Genomic DNA, 17,202 nt, shown 5'->3' on the forward strand with positions numbered 1-17,202 from the left:
GGCCCAATTTCATATCAATAGGATTGAGAATCCACATTTAAACCTACTATAATTAACTAATGCTGTCTTTGAAACTTTGATTTCCAAATCTTATACTGAGATCGTATCAAATAATCAAATTATGAACACATTATCATATTAAAACACGTAATAAATAAGCAAGAAAAATAGCAGATTGTGTAGGCCTGGTCTAATCCATAAGTTTGATGTTATGTTTGAAAACTAATATCTCATGATGAAGTCAAAAAATGAATAAATTCACATTTTCCCTCATTTCAATCACAGGAATTTCTGACAACTATTCATTCACCGTTATAAGAAGGGTCAGCTAATCTTGAATATCGACATTTTGAACAAGTTTTGAAAAATGCTTTTTATTGAGGGAAATGTTGAAAAAAATCATAACTCATTATGTTACTCTTAGCTTGAGACCAGTTCGAATTAATGATAAATTAGAATTGAATATGTATAGTTGTGAAATAAATGAATTTGATTTCAGGATTCATCATGGAAAAGAAATTCAACTACGGCTATTCTATAGTTTTCTTGACACATATTGCAGGTCATTGATAGACCTACCAACTCAAGAATTATTTATCATTCACATGAAAATTGAAAAGTATTATAATAAATGCAATTCAATCACTATAACACAATTTACGAATTACTAGTTTTGTAAATTTATAACGAAAACTGTTAATCAATTCACAAAAAATACAGAGATTTGAAAACTAATTATAACATATGAAGTTTATCAATGTAGGCTATACATTCCTTGATAATTTTACTTATTGATTTGATACTATTTACAATGTGTGTGAAGTTGGAAATTTACACTACACTAGACTCTATTAGAGTTCATGTTTCCTATAACTACTAATAGGCTAAACTATAGTACCAAGATTTTGAAGAAAAATATTTGAGACGTAAAAATAGCTAACTGTCTACGTTTATGAACCACATTAGACCTACAAGATTATGTTTATTATATTACAATTTCACTGAAATTAATCAATGGAAACTAGCTATTTTCCTACGCACTTTAGTTGCTGAAAACATTGAATTTGATACCGGGGTACATCATCAGTATTTGTGAAGAGTTAATATGATCGAAGGTAACAAAAACTGAATTCAGGAAGAATACAGCAACATAATCATTCAACATATTTTCCATAAAGTCGTCATCTAAAGATGAAGATGTTTTAAAATTTTCATTCACGAGAAATAATTAGCTGTAAAACAGCATGGCATATTTAGGAAAACTATAAGGATAATTGAGGAGATTTTCTAAGGAGATACAGTAATAAGTTTGATTTGGGTGATAGAACATTGAGTACCGAGATGGTTTTGGAACAATCTTTTTTGGTACATGAATTTATATCATAAGTAGTTTATTTTCAAAATCAGAGTGGGTAGGCCTATATATTTGTTAAGAAGAGAACTGAAAGAAAATTGATGACAATTCAGTCAAGTGTCATTGATGTTTTGCCTAAGGCATACTTCATTCATATTTTATTTCTGCAAATGAAATAATAACAAGTAGGCTATAGCCCTAAATAGGAAGGAAACGAATGCTATCTTTGATGTGACTTATCCAAGAAAAACTGATAAAAGTGTAATCTATACTATAATAAAGGAAAGAACTGGCTTATACACGTTTGGGATAGGAAATTCACGAACGACGCATCATCACGTCTGAACTACTGGACTGATCAACTTGACATTTTTAATATGGATTTTTAATTTATCAAGGGTGGTTATAGGCCTATTTTACATTCTTCAAGATCAAGTTTTCAGTTTGTCAAGTTTTTAATTAGACCATTACTGGACTGATTAAATTGAAATTTTGCATAAATATTATTCATTTACCGAGGATGGTTATAGACCTATTTGAAATTCTCCAAGATCAAGTTTTCAGTTTGTCAAGGTTTTAATTAGATCCTTGCGGAGCACGGGTCACCTACTAGTACCTAATGAAGAAAATCACAATCTGTATAACAAGTATAAGCAAATGAATGACCTGGATCCTTCTATCTTCTTCCAACCCTGTTTATCTACCAACTTATTTCACTTCCCCTGTCACACCTTTCCCTTTCTGTTATACCTTACCTGCCTATTACATGGGAAACCATAGTTGGCAAGGTATTTTCTCCCTTTTTCTTCCAGCACACCACATCTTCTTAGCAATATTTATTTTTTATGTGTTATTTGCATTGTTACTGTTATTGTAATTGTTTTATTGCGCATTGCTCTTTCTCATTGTATTTTTGTGTGTTTTGAATAAATTGAATTGCAATTGAAAAAAAATTAATGTCGCAGATGTTTTGCCTGTTGAACGGTTAGGGTGGGTGAGATCAGATTAGGTTGGTTTGGGGTCTTCCGTCTAGCTGAATAGGAAGATGGCTATTTGTTCTATACAGCTAGGATAACGAGTAATAAGTGTGGTTTGCCTGGTATGGATTGGTTTACCTTACAGTTACAGGCAGTGCACTTGTTGTGGGGGTCGCTCCACTGTGCGCCCGATTCGTAGTAGTGGCCAGCATAGGCGCACGGCTGACCTTGACCTCGGCCCTGACCTTGGACGCTGGTCACATTGCACAGGTCTTGGTCGGCGGCGCAGCGCGGACAGCAGTCACCCGCACTCAGCAGCGGCTGGCTGCAGCTCACTGGCGGACACTCCATCGGCCAACAGTCTATCTCTCCAAACTGACACACAAGTCACAATCAATCAATCAATTCATTGAAAACAAACAGCCACACACACAATCAATCTATTCATTGAAAGCAAACGGCCACACAAGTCAAATCAAGCAATCAATTCATTGGGTTTACTATGTTGGGTCCTGCTGAACCCATAGGTTTTTCAGCAGGTGCAATTTGAAGACATTATTGGGTATTGTACAATGTTGGATTAAAACTGATAAGTATAGAATATAGTAAAGTATTGAAATAAATACACTAAATTGTACTTAGTTACAAATTATTTTCAGAAAGGGCATATACAATTAATTTATTATTAACACTAGAAAATTATCTAGGATGAATATTGGGTTCATGTTGATAAATGTACTTAAAACGGAAAAGTTTCAGGAAGAACGTATGATGGTTTTTTTTCTCTGGCTGATGACTACAAAAAAAAACAATCCGCTACTTGGCAGGGCTGAAGTCCAATGATTGTTTTGAACAGGCTTCTGTTGACTTGAATATACTTATTGTAGAATGTACTGTGTTGAACAAAAACATTATCTTATCTTCAACAAAAATAATGAAAAATCCTACTCAAGTTAAACATGTATTTTGGAGAGATTTATATCGATCAATTCAGCTTTATATAATAGATATACATTTTATTATCATATAAATATAATAGATATATAACATATTGGACATGGAATTGATCATTATTAGCAATTACTATATCAAATCAAACATATACCTAGCACAGACACTACAAGAAGGTCTCTAAATTTATAAATTATTACATTCAAAATTCTAATGAATACTTGAATTTTAATATGAGTTCTTATTTTGGAAACTGGAATAGATTACCGAATAATTGCTATTCAGTTTTAAATTCTTGTATGATTGCTTGTAAAATCCAAGCTAATATTTCATGAATTTGTAGGTCACTTAAAAATATAATAACAGTTCAACATAGATATTTCATCTCAATTCTGAACATTCATCATTTAACCATGGAAGGAGATATTTGATGACAAATATATAACATAGTCGACATGGAATTGATCATTATTAGCAATTATTATATCATATCAAACATATAACTAGCACACACGCATTACAAGAAGGCCTCTGGCTGCCATATTTGAAGACCATCGCCAACAATGAAAACCTTCTCATAAAGCGCTAGGTATACTAGATGAATTGATCATCATCCATCTGATAGAAGTTTGATCTATCAGTGCGTTTGATGACTATGCTACAATTAAATCTAATCATAATTGTGTAAAAAAAGGAAACGTGTCACATATATCGTTTTTAATTTAATTAATTTTTCAATTTATTATTGAAAGAACAATTCTCAAGACACTTCTACACTTCCCCTTTCTTAGAGTACTTGATTTTTTCAATGAACGGAAGAACAACTCACAAGACACTCGCAGGTCTGGCACTGGTAGATCCATCGATCGCCCGATCGGAAGATGACGTGTCGCAGCTCCTGGTGCTGACAGGAGGCTCGCGGGTCGCACTGCGGACAACACTGTCGCTGGTCGGCGGTCGTCAGCGGCTGACTGCAGTCGCACTCGCGTTCCAGGCAGCTCAGCACGCCCGATTCACAGGTGCACCGTTTGCACGGCGCCAGGGCCGGGGTCACAGTCGCCCCGTTCTCGATTTCGACGCCTTCCAGCATACAGCCTGGCGACAAATCATTGATATCCAATTAAAGGCGGCTATATACAGGTACATAACAGTAAAAGAGTCAGACTCAAGTGTCAATTGAATTTGGACTCATCATATGTTCCACTCTACGGAGATCTTTAGTAAAAGGTGAAAGATTTATTCAGAAGTGGAAAGATTTATTCAGATTTATTGAAGTGGAACCAGTGAGAATATTGGTCTAATGGATTTTATAATTAAAATATTGAGTGCTTATTTATGGGACCACTGATACTCGCTCGACCGGGCTGAGTGGGAATAGTCCCATTAGAACTCATGGGAATTGAAATTTCACATGTCAATAAATACCGGTCACTGATCCTGATCTGTGTGAATCCTCCTCAAGTCAATATTCAATATTTGAATACAAAGTTTTCTACAAGAGCTGACTGTATAGAACGATACAAATAGTAATTCTATTGTGGCAGAAAGTGGACATCATATTGAGTTTAGATTTTATAAGTCAAGGTATTTTTTCAAGTAATCTAAAACAGGCAAATCTAGGAATTGTAGATAATATGCTAAATTATTATGTATAGTGTGAGAGAACCTTTTTATGAAAACTGACCAAGTTATTATGAAGTGTAGTGTGAGAGAATTTTTAATGAAGCTGGACCCATGTTGATATAACATCATAGTTATATGACAAAGATCTATCTATTAATGTGACAATATAAATATGAATATTTGCAACAGGGCCGTGTTTTGATAATAAAATGACTAATTCAGTAATAATTCCGTAATCAAATAATATGCTTTCTGATCATCATGATAAAATTATTTTAAAATTGTGAATGAATAGCTGATAAACTGACAAAATAAAAATATTTTTTTCTGTTAGCGTTCCGCAATATTAAGGACCTAAAAGTGGATATGAAATAATGCATTCTCAACACTGGAAACAGTTTTGAGCTGTCAAAGCCTGTTGTTTACAAACCTGTATTTATGCTTATAGATAAATAAATACTTCACATTTAGTACATTATGATCAAACTTTATAGTATGTAATGGGGTTTACGTTCGTACCGGTGTCAATGGTAATTGATACATCTTTTCCTTTGAATTTTCCATTAATAGTAAGTACTGGGACTTGAATTCTTCTCTCTTTAGTCAATGATCCATTCATTCCAAGTTCGTGCTGAGCATGCATTTCGGAAGACAATAGCTGTTTGAAGTTGGTTTCACTTTCTATTTCGTTAGAGCAATTAATTTCACTTTCATTTGAGTATAACTGATTATTATTGGCATTGAGAAAAAACTGCCTGACAAATTCTATCGCTTTGGATTGTTCATCTTTCATTGATACAGAAGATATTATATTACATGTGATTTCTTCTTTATCAATTGAATTTGGAGAATAATTATCAAATGGAAATTCAGCGCTTTGTTTTTCAAATCCGGATCCCAAGTTCATATCCGATTCGTCTAGGCTCGGGATCCTGTATTCGAGTTTTTTGATAAGAAAAAACAATCGTCTTTCCAGTGATTATTCCTCTTACAGTATGTACAGAATCTAGTCCTATTAGGGTTGATTGGTGTCCTGTAATTGACTGATGTTGATTGTGTGTAATTATTGTTTGTATAAGGTTGTCTTTGGAAATTGTTCTGATTTGTTTCGTGTGGGAAGACGTTTCCGCTCCTATTTCCAAACTGTCTATTAGGATTAGGATTATGTGATTGTGTGTTTCTGTCGCGATCATTGTAATTATTATTGTTTGAATAAGGTTGTCTTTGGAAGTTGTTCTGATTTGTTTCGTGTGGGGAAAAGTTTCCGCTCCTATTTCCAAACTGTCTATTAGGATTGGGATTTTGTGATTGACCTACATTTCTACTCAAATTTTTCACCACAATACTCAGATCGTTCAATTTCTTCTCTAAAGTATCTACTACATTTATTTTTTGGACAGGCTGTTCGATTGAAGCATTATGCATTCCTAACTTTTTGTCTAGAAGGAAGCGAGATCTTTCATATTTGGCGAGATTTTTCTCTAAATCTTCAACTGATGCATTGTCCATGAAAGCAACATGTTGCAATGCTCCTACGTCTAAGCCTCTCAAAACATATCCTACTATTCTTTTCTCTGACATTTGAGGCTCAAGAATGTGACAAAGTTTTATTATATCTGCTGTGTATTCTGTGTATGTTTCTGTTGGTAATTTGTTTCTGTTTTCGAGTTTTTGTCTGGTTGTCTCTTCATGAACAGGGTCTACAAGTTTACTTTTTAAGTGGCCTACTGCATCAAGAAATGTCGCGTTTTCATTTTTATCCGAAAATATGTCGAAAATTGCCAATGCTGTTTTCTTGAGGTAGAGGGGTAAATACAAGATTTTATCATCCTCATCCCACTTATTTATTTTTGCTGCCCTATTGAAGGTTTTCAACCACTCGTTGAAGTCTTCACTCTTTGTACCCCCATAGCTTTCGGGTTTCGCAAAGGGTCTTTTATCATTCCCTGCCATATTATTTTCTGGAATTATGATATTTGCTAAGTTATCGGGAGCTACTGTGTCGTAGATGTGTTCTTGATTTCTGCCTAGCTTGCCTACTATTCGCTCGTAATCGGCTAACATAGGGAAGATAATACGATCGCGTTGAGACAGGGACCCTAACTTAAGTAATCGACTTAGAGCATCTCTAGCTCCTGAATCGTGGTCCACATAAATACAAACTTTTTTTGCCAAGTCAACAGCGAATCTCAAGTATTCAATATTAACAGATTGAGGGATGTGAATACCTAACTGTTTGCCTAGCTCTAATAATTCTGATTTATCCAGAGATTTTACTTTTAAATCAATAGGTAAACGTAATAATGAAACCTCGAATTCACTAGGTGATTGTTCAGAGTCACTAGAACTAGAGCTACTCATCTCAATATAACAATAATAACAATTATCATATTTACCCTGTACGTTGAGAGAATAGAGGACATAATTATACGAGATCAAACACAGAATATAATAATTATGATAATGACCTGAAATGAAAATGTCAATAGATAATTTGAAGGCTAATCTTGTCAATTAATAAACTCTTTCTCATGAGAACGACGCCTAACACCATGTAATGGGGTATTTAAAATTGGAATATATTGGGGTTATATTATGTATGGTATTGTGATGGTATTATAAGGTTGTGAGAACAACCCTAGACATTATGGTAACAATTTATAATAGGGGAATCGCTTGGCTTGCGAGAGGTTAAATTGATCTAACTCTATAACTCATGAGAAAGGAACTATATTTTAAAATAATTAACAAAACAGTTATATTTTGGAGAACTAAGTAATCGATTTAATCAAATTGTAACTCAAAATGAAACTGGAAACTTAAATAAAAATAATATTGAGAAAATTTTTTAAACAAACAATAGAATAATTACAGGATTTGCCTTCAATAAAAAAGATGAATAATATATAATAATAAAATTGATAATATTAGCTCACTGAACTCACTGAACCAGGAAAATGGTGTCTCGGAAAAGAAGGGTAGAGCCGGGCCCGATTATCTGCAGTAGATAGCTCCAGGTCCCGTCCTCGTAACCGACTGGTTGAGCCTCTCATTTTTTTCATAATTTTACTTGTCATGAATTTTCACCGTCGTCAGCAATTTATCTATTCATTGTGAAAATTCATGACAAATAATATATATATAAGCTTATGCTTTTTGGGCCAGCATGTGGAAGCGTCAGTTATGACTTGTCATAATTTAAAAAACACAAAACAAATATTACATTGAAGGACAGTATGCTATATGCAGTATTACTGCATATTTTGGAATGGCCTCTATGGGTCTGCATGGCCTCTATGGGTCTGCCTCAAATGTCAATTCTCTGTAATACTCCTTCGATCCATTTAAGCCCCATATCACTTGCCGCATGCACCTCCTGCAATCCTCCCTCACATGGGAACAGAGGGCAGTTCGAAACCAAGTGCTCCATTGTCTGTATCTCGCCACATTCACAGTATGGGTCAGGTGTAAAACCCCATAAGGCAAGAGACTGGGCGCATCTTCCAGTAAATGTCCGGAACCTGTTCAAACAGCACCACTGCCGGCGGCCAAGCAGTGTCCCTGGCACCTGTACATTTGGATCCTCAATTAGGTGTTTATTCTTTACTGATGAGGAGGACCACCTTGCCTTCCAAATTGTTTCAATATCCTGACCATTCTGATCATCTAATCTCAGATACCTCCTAGATTGTAGCCGTCTTGCTGGTGCATTATTTAGCTCTTTAGCTATTGGCAACTCATTCCTTGAGACAACCCTGTTAACAAGTTGTCTTGTCTTATTCAATCTGCGGAGGTCTGGTGGCAGGACATTACAAAGCACAGGTAGCCAGTTGGTCTCTGTTGGTCTTAATGTGCCACTGATTTTTCTCATGGATTCATTTAGCTGCACATCGATCTTTCCCACATGTGCACTATGTGCCCACACAGGTGAGCAGTATTCAGCCACACTGTACACCAAGGCAAGACTGGATGTTCGCAGCGTTCCCACATTGCAACCCCAGGTTGTTCCAGCCAGTTTGCTTATAATATTGTTTCTGGTCTTTAACTTGTCTCTTACACCCTCCAAGTGATGGCGGTATGTTAGAGACCTATCAAGTCGCACACCTAGGTATCGAGGAGCTTCCTGATGTGTCAGTCTCTCTCCACAGAAAACAATATTTAGCCTTCTCCCTGCATCCCGATTACTGAGATGAAAAGCTGTTGTGACTGTCTTGGTTGGGTTGGGTTTCAGGTGCCATGCCTTGAAGTATTCTGCCAAATTTTCCAGATCTCTGTTGAGCGTAGTTTCCAATACCTCAAATGAGGAATCTTGTGCCACCAAGCCAATATCATCTGCATACACAAATTTCTGTGCTCCTGTGGTAGGGAGATCGGCGGTATACACATTAAAGAGCATCGGGGATAGCACGGAGCCCTGAGGTAGTCCATTCTGTATTCTCCTCACAGAGCTTTCCATACCACCATGTGCCACCCTCAGCGTTCTATTCAATAGCAGGGATCGTATGAGGTTGACAGTTGCTCTACATTTCAATGTCCGTGTAAGTTTTAGCAGCAGTGCACTGTGCCAGACTGTGTCATAGGCCGAGCTAAGGTCAAGAAATACTGCCCCTGACTTCAGCTTCCTCTCAAAACCATGCTCTATGTAGGTTGTGATGGACAGCACTTGTTCTTCACAGCTACGGCCTTCCCTAAATCCTGCCTGTTCCTGTGGAAGAGACTCTTCTACTCTTCCAATAATCCTGGACAGTAGGACACGCTCAAAAAGCTTATAGATGACAGATAGGAGTGATATTGGTCTGTAGCTCTTTGGGTCACTAGGCTCCTTTCCTGGCTTCAGAATGGCAACAACTTTTGCTCTCTTCCATACCACTGGTACACATACACAAATAATAAAAATTGTGTAGTTCTATTACAAGTAATTGCAATATTGTAAGTAGTATTATTTAGAGAAGCAAAGAAACGACGAAGAAGATCTGCAATACATTACACAATTCAAAGACGAGACCAGTGAGTATATAGATTGAATAATAAACAAATTAATTTTAAAATGTGTAGCGCCTCTAAAAAAACTCTTTACACTCGTCATAATCCTGACAGAAGCGAGTATCAGCTAAATGGGAAAGAAATAAAAAAGCTACAAACTGAACACAAACTCAAACATTATAGGTGTTAATGAAGTTTAAGTAAGCTAATTTAAAAATAATGAATTCCTTTTATGAATAGAACAATCGATTTCAGTGAACTTACTCAATTTGCATTGCGGTTGTGCTTGCGGCTCCAGCGACTTGTGCTCGTGGCAGACGCAGGTGAAGCCACCCTCGGTGTTGACGCATTGTGCTGACGGGTGACACGTGTGACTGCCGTTCGCACACTCGTCCACATCTACAAAAAAATCATTGACTGAAAAGCATATTCATATATGATTCATATAGAATTCCAAACTTCATAAGATAAAAATAATCCGTAGTCTGCATCTAATGTACTTCCATTAGCCTTTCTGCATTACTATTATATTCAACATTGAAAAAAATGAATAAATAATTTGTCAATCTGAAACCTATACAAAAGTCATATTTACAACATTTACAGATCCTTTTCTGATTTAAATTTTGAATGTGTAAATGAAATGATATTTTCTTCCAGTCCAATCATTAACCAATTTTACAATCAACTAAACATAAGATCAGTAAATATATCTAAATTTCATAATACTTTTAGGTTTAATTTGTATCTAAATGTTTCCTCTTACTTTTTTTTTACCTTCACCCTACCATCGCAACTCCACTATGTTCTGAGCTTCTGACACATTTGAATAGATGCATTACTTTTCAACAGTCATGGTATAGGTCGTTCATTTTCTCATGTTCCAAACTCCATTGTTTGTTCAAGCCTATATTCCACGTAGTTCTTTTTCATGATGCTAGGTGAATCCGATAGTGTCACATACTGTGCCGTTCATACACTCTCGCCCATCCAAGACAGTAATAATACAATAGTCGACAATAATCGGCAAACAAACAGTGAAATTTGGAACAAAAACGCTCTATGCCATGGGTTATTTTCTTATGCTATCTTTCCCCTATGCTTCACTCTACGCTCTATACCATGGGTTATTTTCTTATGCTATATTTACCCTATGCTTTACCCTACACTCTATGCCATGAGTTATTTTCTTATGCTATCTTTACCCTATGCTTCTGCCCTATTTTCGCTTTAGAAAAAACTCCATCATGTTCTGACACATTCAAATACATGCATTGCTTTTCAACAGTTACAACTACCTTGGCCACTGCACAATGCTTATGTTGCAATATCAAATCAAATCAAGTTATTCAATGATATCACTTACACTTGGCCACTGCACAATGCTTATGTTGCAATATCAAATCAAATCAAGTTATTCAATGATATCACTTACATGACAAATTCCATTAAACAAATGATATTACAGATCATTGAATACAATACTGTTCGCTTAAGAGAAATCTTGTCTGCAAACAGGAGTGAAATACATTCAGAACCCAACTAAAAATGCTTATCTATAAACTCAAATGAAAATACTTATCTTAATTAAATTTAATTATCTTAATATTCATCACACTCACTCACTCTCTCACACACACACACACACACACACACACACACACCACACACACACACACACACACACACACACACCATGGAGAAATTATAATTGATTTTAAAAAATTTTGAAACTATTGAAACAAGTGACTGTCAAGGGTATTCATCTAAGAATGACAAAAAGCTCATTAATCTCAACCGGAGAATGATCCATCAACCATAGGTGTAATTTAGATTTGAAAGATTTAAGATTATTTGAATTTTTAATCTCGACGGGCATACTATTGAAAAATTTAGGACCCAAGAAAATGAAGCTCTTTTGTAAGAGAGTGCAATATGATCTGGGTGGAATTATTAACCCTCTAGTATTAATGTTAATATGCTTATGTTGCACTTATGCTGCACTATGCTTATGTTACATGTCTACATGTTGGCCCAATGAAGACCAATGACGACCAGTGCCAGTGTGTGGATGGCTGGTTTGCCAGCTCTGGCCATCACTGGCCTTCACTGTCCTACGTTAGGTTACCAGGCTGAGCCAGCGACTGGACCAACAGGTGGACTGCTTACCCTGACAGGTGGTGGTGAAGACGTTGAGCTGATTGACGGTGGTCCTGTAGCCGGGCTTGCAGCGGCAGTAGTACCAACCAGGCATGTTGACGCAGTCAGAGTCGGCCGCGCGACAGCTGTGCAGCTGAGTCGCACACTCGTCCAAGTCCAGTTCACAGCTGGCGCCGCGGTAGCCCTGGCGACAGCGACACGTATCGGGCGACACGCATTCGCCTCCGTTCAGACACGGCTGCTGGCAAATAGCTGCAACACAATTCTCACATCAGAACAGCATCTTTATTCTCGAAAACATAGGTCAATTGAATAAAAGCTAGCAATTGCTAATTTCAAGTCATTTTAAGCGAATGCTAGGATTCTAGTCAGATTATTAAAACGTCAACCATTCTGAAAGGACACTCTGCTTTTAATTCCTCTAATTTGGTTTGTATAGTTTGCCATCGAGACTTATTGTAAGTAACTTATTATTTTGTTATACATTCTTTTCTAAATATAAAGATGGGATGCGAGAGTTAACCCACCTAGTTTACAGAAAAGAGTTATACGTTGCTATAGTGAGGTCCACGTTATAATGGCGGTGGAGAAAGATGGGAGAAAAATGTTGCCGATCCTCTGTCTTGTCAATGCCTTCTATAGCCGGTAGCTGATACAGGTTTATTGATGTAATATAAACGGTTCATTCTCGTTTAAAATAATCAATGATATTTTATTAAGCAAGAAATCATATTTTTCAATAATTTTATAATGAATTTTCATAATTAAGATAAAATATTTTGTTAATGAATTTTTAGTTCTACATTGTTAAAAGACAATCTGGCAACAGAGCAAAGCGAGAAAGAGATAGCGCTATCCGCTTTGCTGAATGAAAAATAAGGATAGCAATACCATTGCTAATCAAACACTGCCATTGTAACGTGGACCTCACTATAGAAGTGGTACCTGCTGAGAAATTCGCATGGCTTTCGTTTCTAGTCTAAAAATTGTAAAAGAATAAATTCAGCAAACAAACAGACTTGCTCCAAAAATAAATCAATCCTTAGGCCGGAGAAATGTGTTTCGTGAAACAAGTTTCAGGAAACGTGTTTCATGCAATCCGTTTAACTCGCGCATGCATACAAAAGAAACTGTTTTCCCGTCAGTTTCATGATGGATTCCGATGACGATGTGGTCGTTTTGTCATGGTGGCTAAGGAATAAAATGAAAAGACGAAAATACTGGGTACACCCACTGTTCAGGGATCGAGACCATAATTCCCTCGTTGTTGCAATCTTGTTCATAAGTGATCCTATCAAATTTAAGGATTTTTTCCGAATGTCTAAGCCACTTTTTGATCGATTGGTGGCATTGGTTGGTGCACAAATAACGAAGAGGGACACAAACTGGAGATTGTAATTGCAATCTGTACTTTGTCCCTGTTGCTGTACTCCTTCAGTTTAAAGTCATAAAGGCACGGGCGTTTTTCTACAGCTTCGGCCAACTTTACTTTGAATGAAATTCCTGTCATAATTTTTTGTGAAACTATCTTTAATTACAATCACAAATTAAGCTAATCAAATTACTTATAATTTAATTTTATTTAATTAAATTACAAATTTTAAATTAAGCTATCACACAAATTACAAATAGCTATCACACTATTTCTCGATGTGAAACGTGAAACTACAGCTAGAGGAAACCGATTATTCGAGTTTCACGAAATCTGGTTTCACGCAATCAAAGAAACTGGAGTTTCATGAAACGCAGTGTGCACAATCCTGTGTAAATCTTATCAGTCGATTGCAAGCAACTTTCGTTTCACGTTTCCTGAAACTTGTTTCACGAAACGCGTTTCTCCGGTGTGCATCCCGCCTTAGTTACTATGAAAGCCTTTTCACACCAAGCTTAACATAGCTAAAAATACGTCTTCGGAAGACGTAGCCGTCCGTCCTATCTCTCAATGTTAAATCAACGTTACGCTGGTGGCAAATGGACAAATTTATTAACATTTGGAGATACGCCGGCTACCTCTTCAAAGACGTATTTCTATAATGAGGTACAGGTTATAATAGCACCATTGATTACAATGGTGTTGCTATCCTAGTCTATCATTCGACAAAGCAGATAGCGCTATCCTTTTCTAGCTCCACAAAGTTGTCAGATCGTTTTTTAACAATGTAGAAATTTAATCAATTAGCAAAATATTCAATTATGAGAATTCATTAATGGAAATCAGTGGAAAATCTATTTCCTTTCCAAATTAATTATAATTGATTACTCTAAACAAGGATGCACAGTAATAATACATAGATATACCGGTATTGGCTATCTTTTATAGAAGGTAGTGGCAAGGGTGAGAATAGGCAACACTGTTCTCCTATCTTTCTCCACTGCCATTATAATGAAGCTCAATAGTTATGCAAAAATGGCCTACATGTTGCTAGAGGTGGTGCCTGACAAATAATTCTAGAACCTGGTTTTCATTAGTAGAGTAAGTGGTAGAGCAAGTACTATCTTGTGAACTCTCCCAATGAAAACGTTCATGATAAAGTAGAGTCATGGTAGAGTACTAGTTTTTAGTAGAGTGGGATAGTACTCTACCACTTGCCTTCCCCCACTACCACTTCTCACGCTACCACCACTACTATGCTAATGAGTCTCGAGCTAGTAGAGTAGAGTCGTACCGTAGGCTATCAAGTTAAAGAAGTATTGTTATCTATTAGAAAGTATTAATTTATTAAAAAGTGTTAATTTATTAAAGTGTTAATAAGTGTTTAATTTATTGAAAAGTATTGACATTTTAAGGTTAGTTCTGTTCACTGAACACCACACTTTACCCACTATTCTCAATTGTAGTGAAAACAGTTACTCGACCAAGTAAGTAGAGTAGAGTTAGGCCCGGTTGCACAACAGCCGGTTAAATTTTAACCGCGATTAATTTCACGACAACCAATCAGAGAAGGCGTTTTATAAAAGACGGCTTCTCTGATTGGTTCTTATGGAATTGATCACGGTTAAAATTTAACCGGCTGTTGTGCAACCGGCACTTAGTATGCCAGTTACTCGAGCACTAACTCTACTAGTGAAAACCAGGCTAATAGCTGATTCAAAAAGTGATAGATCCATGAGTTTATTGTTGGCAGATTGTACGTGATACATACGAGTACAGTTGTATCCGTCTCCCGAGTAGCCCTGCTGGCAGAGACAGTGGTAGCTGCCCTGCGTGTTCTGGCAGGTGGCATGCGCATGACAGGCGTGCAGACCCGTCTGACACTCGTCGACCTCCACACAGTTGAAGCGATCAAGGCGGCGGTGGCCGGGCAGGCATTGGCACTCGTAACCACCCAGTGTGTTCACGCACTGCGTGTTCGAGTGACAGTGATGGCCGTCCAGACCGCCTTCCTCCAGGCATTCGTCCACGTCTATACAAACACACACAATACGTTCATTCCTCATAACATTAAATACCCGTAACATCCACCTCTATACAAACACATAAAACATTCATTTATTTTCTTGCCATAAAAGTAATTACATAATTTCCACGTCTACACAAACACGACAATAAACAAATCAATGAACAGTATATACTGACAACAAATTTTCAAGGTCAAAACCAATGCATACAAAAATAGTGACACTTGATAATGGGATAAAATTTAGTGCATTTAATGCCCAAAGCTAGCCAAAATACAGCTACTTCACAAGAAAATATAGAGTGATTGAACAATTTTGAAAGGGGACTTAGATTTCTAATATTTATTTATAGTGAAGGTCAGCTTTGTTTTATTTTTCTGATAGGGAGATTGTACCAAAACTAATTATTCTAACATTAACGAACTTAGCTATCTGATGTTGCTTCATGTTATCTGACATCATTTTACATTGTATCTTATGCTGTTTTATGTTGTCTGATGTTTTATATTATCTAACTTTGTTTTATATTGTATCTGAGTTACTTCATCTATGTAGATGTCTATCACTTTCCTTTGTACCTGACCGACGTGACGAGATCCCATGTATATGTTATATATTTTTTAATAATAAATCTATTCTATTCTAAGTCAATGTATTATACTCTGTCCAGACTCCGAAGAACGCTGAAGGATTAAGCTGACCCTCGCTCCTCCACGCGCAAGCGCACACGCCCGGCCTACCTGCGACATTGATATACTATGTATACTACTTAGTATACAGGTAGACAGACCGTCCCTTTACTCATACACACAAAAGGAGACTGGGCTTGTGTGTGTGGGTAGTAGGAGGGTCGGCTTAATCTTTCAGCGCTCATCGCAGTCTGGACAGAGTATAATTACATTTGACTTACAGACTGTCAAGATGTTTCTGCAAATTTTGTGGGGTATTCGAATAACGTTTAATATCTGATAACGAAACCAAGTTTTTCAACGTAAAAAGCCTAACAGTTGCAACTAGGTTGTCCTAAAACCGATATATTTCATCCACCTGGAAAAAGGATGTTTATCAATTACAGTCATTTCAATAACGAGTACGTTCACAGTTTAGTTGGTTACCCAGCTTCCGGTTGCTTTACAAAGCCATGGATTCACCCAGAATTTATACAATAATAAAGTATAAGAGTATTGTTCATGATATTTATAAGTATACTGCATGTATGATTGTGTTTATACTTGGTGCCTCCATAGTCTGATCATAACGGATCAAGTTGACTGCCAAGTTCACTGTTCTTCATTATCTCCAAGTTCCCTTCCACTCCAAGTTTCATTGAAAGAACATTGACAATATTCGAAGACTAGATGGTAAAGAGAAAACATTGAATGGAACGTGAAATATTATATCAATATTGATACAGGATCGATTATTCTTCTGTTTAGTTGAAGCGAACACAGCAGCACACAGCCGTATGCAGGCAGATGGAGAAAAAACCAAACGTCTTCATTCAGATGTGAGCAGACATACTCAGACAGACTGAGGTTTGTGTGCATTACAGCATTCGATAACCTGGGGTGGGATTCCTCCTCCGTCTGTCTGCATACGTCCGTCTGGTGCTGTATGTGTAAACCTTGGACAATAGTTTAGTTTCTAGTTTTTAATGGCTCCTATTTTGACTATTCAATTGAGTTACGACAACTCGCCCTATGTGAGCATATCTAAATCTTGGTTTGACTCCAAGTTCCTAGTTTCGAACGTCTC

The 17,202-nt window shown here is 36.6% G+C and overlaps 1 protein-coding gene and 1 pseudogene across 1 annotated transcript in view; both read right to left on the reverse strand.

Annotated features, from left to right (window-relative positions):
• Window positions 1-17,202, reverse strand: part of LOC111058284 (protein kinase C-binding protein NELL1) — a 130,036-nt gene that overhangs the window by 9,643 nt on the left and 103,191 nt on the right. The window contains exons 12-16 of the mRNA XM_039422971.1: window positions 15,192-15,452; window positions 12,058-12,300; window positions 10,153-10,287; window positions 4,112-4,377; window positions 2,470-2,706 (exon numbers count right to left, since the gene is read on the reverse strand). Of these exons, the coding sequence (XP_039278905.1) occupies window positions 2,470-2,706; window positions 4,112-4,377; window positions 10,153-10,287; window positions 12,058-12,300; window positions 15,192-15,452 (1,142 nt within the window). The remainder of the gene's footprint in view (window positions 1-2,469; window positions 2,707-4,111; window positions 4,378-10,152; window positions 10,288-12,057; window positions 12,301-15,191; window positions 15,453-17,202) is intronic.
• Window positions 4,456-4,571, reverse strand: LOC120350735 (annotated as a pseudogene).

This window comes from Nilaparvata lugens, chromosome 3 (assembly GCF_014356525.2).
Source record: "Nilaparvata lugens isolate BPH chromosome 3, ASM1435652v1, whole genome shotgun sequence".
Taxonomy (NCBI): Eukaryota; Metazoa; Arthropoda; class Insecta; order Hemiptera; family Delphacidae; genus Nilaparvata; species Nilaparvata lugens.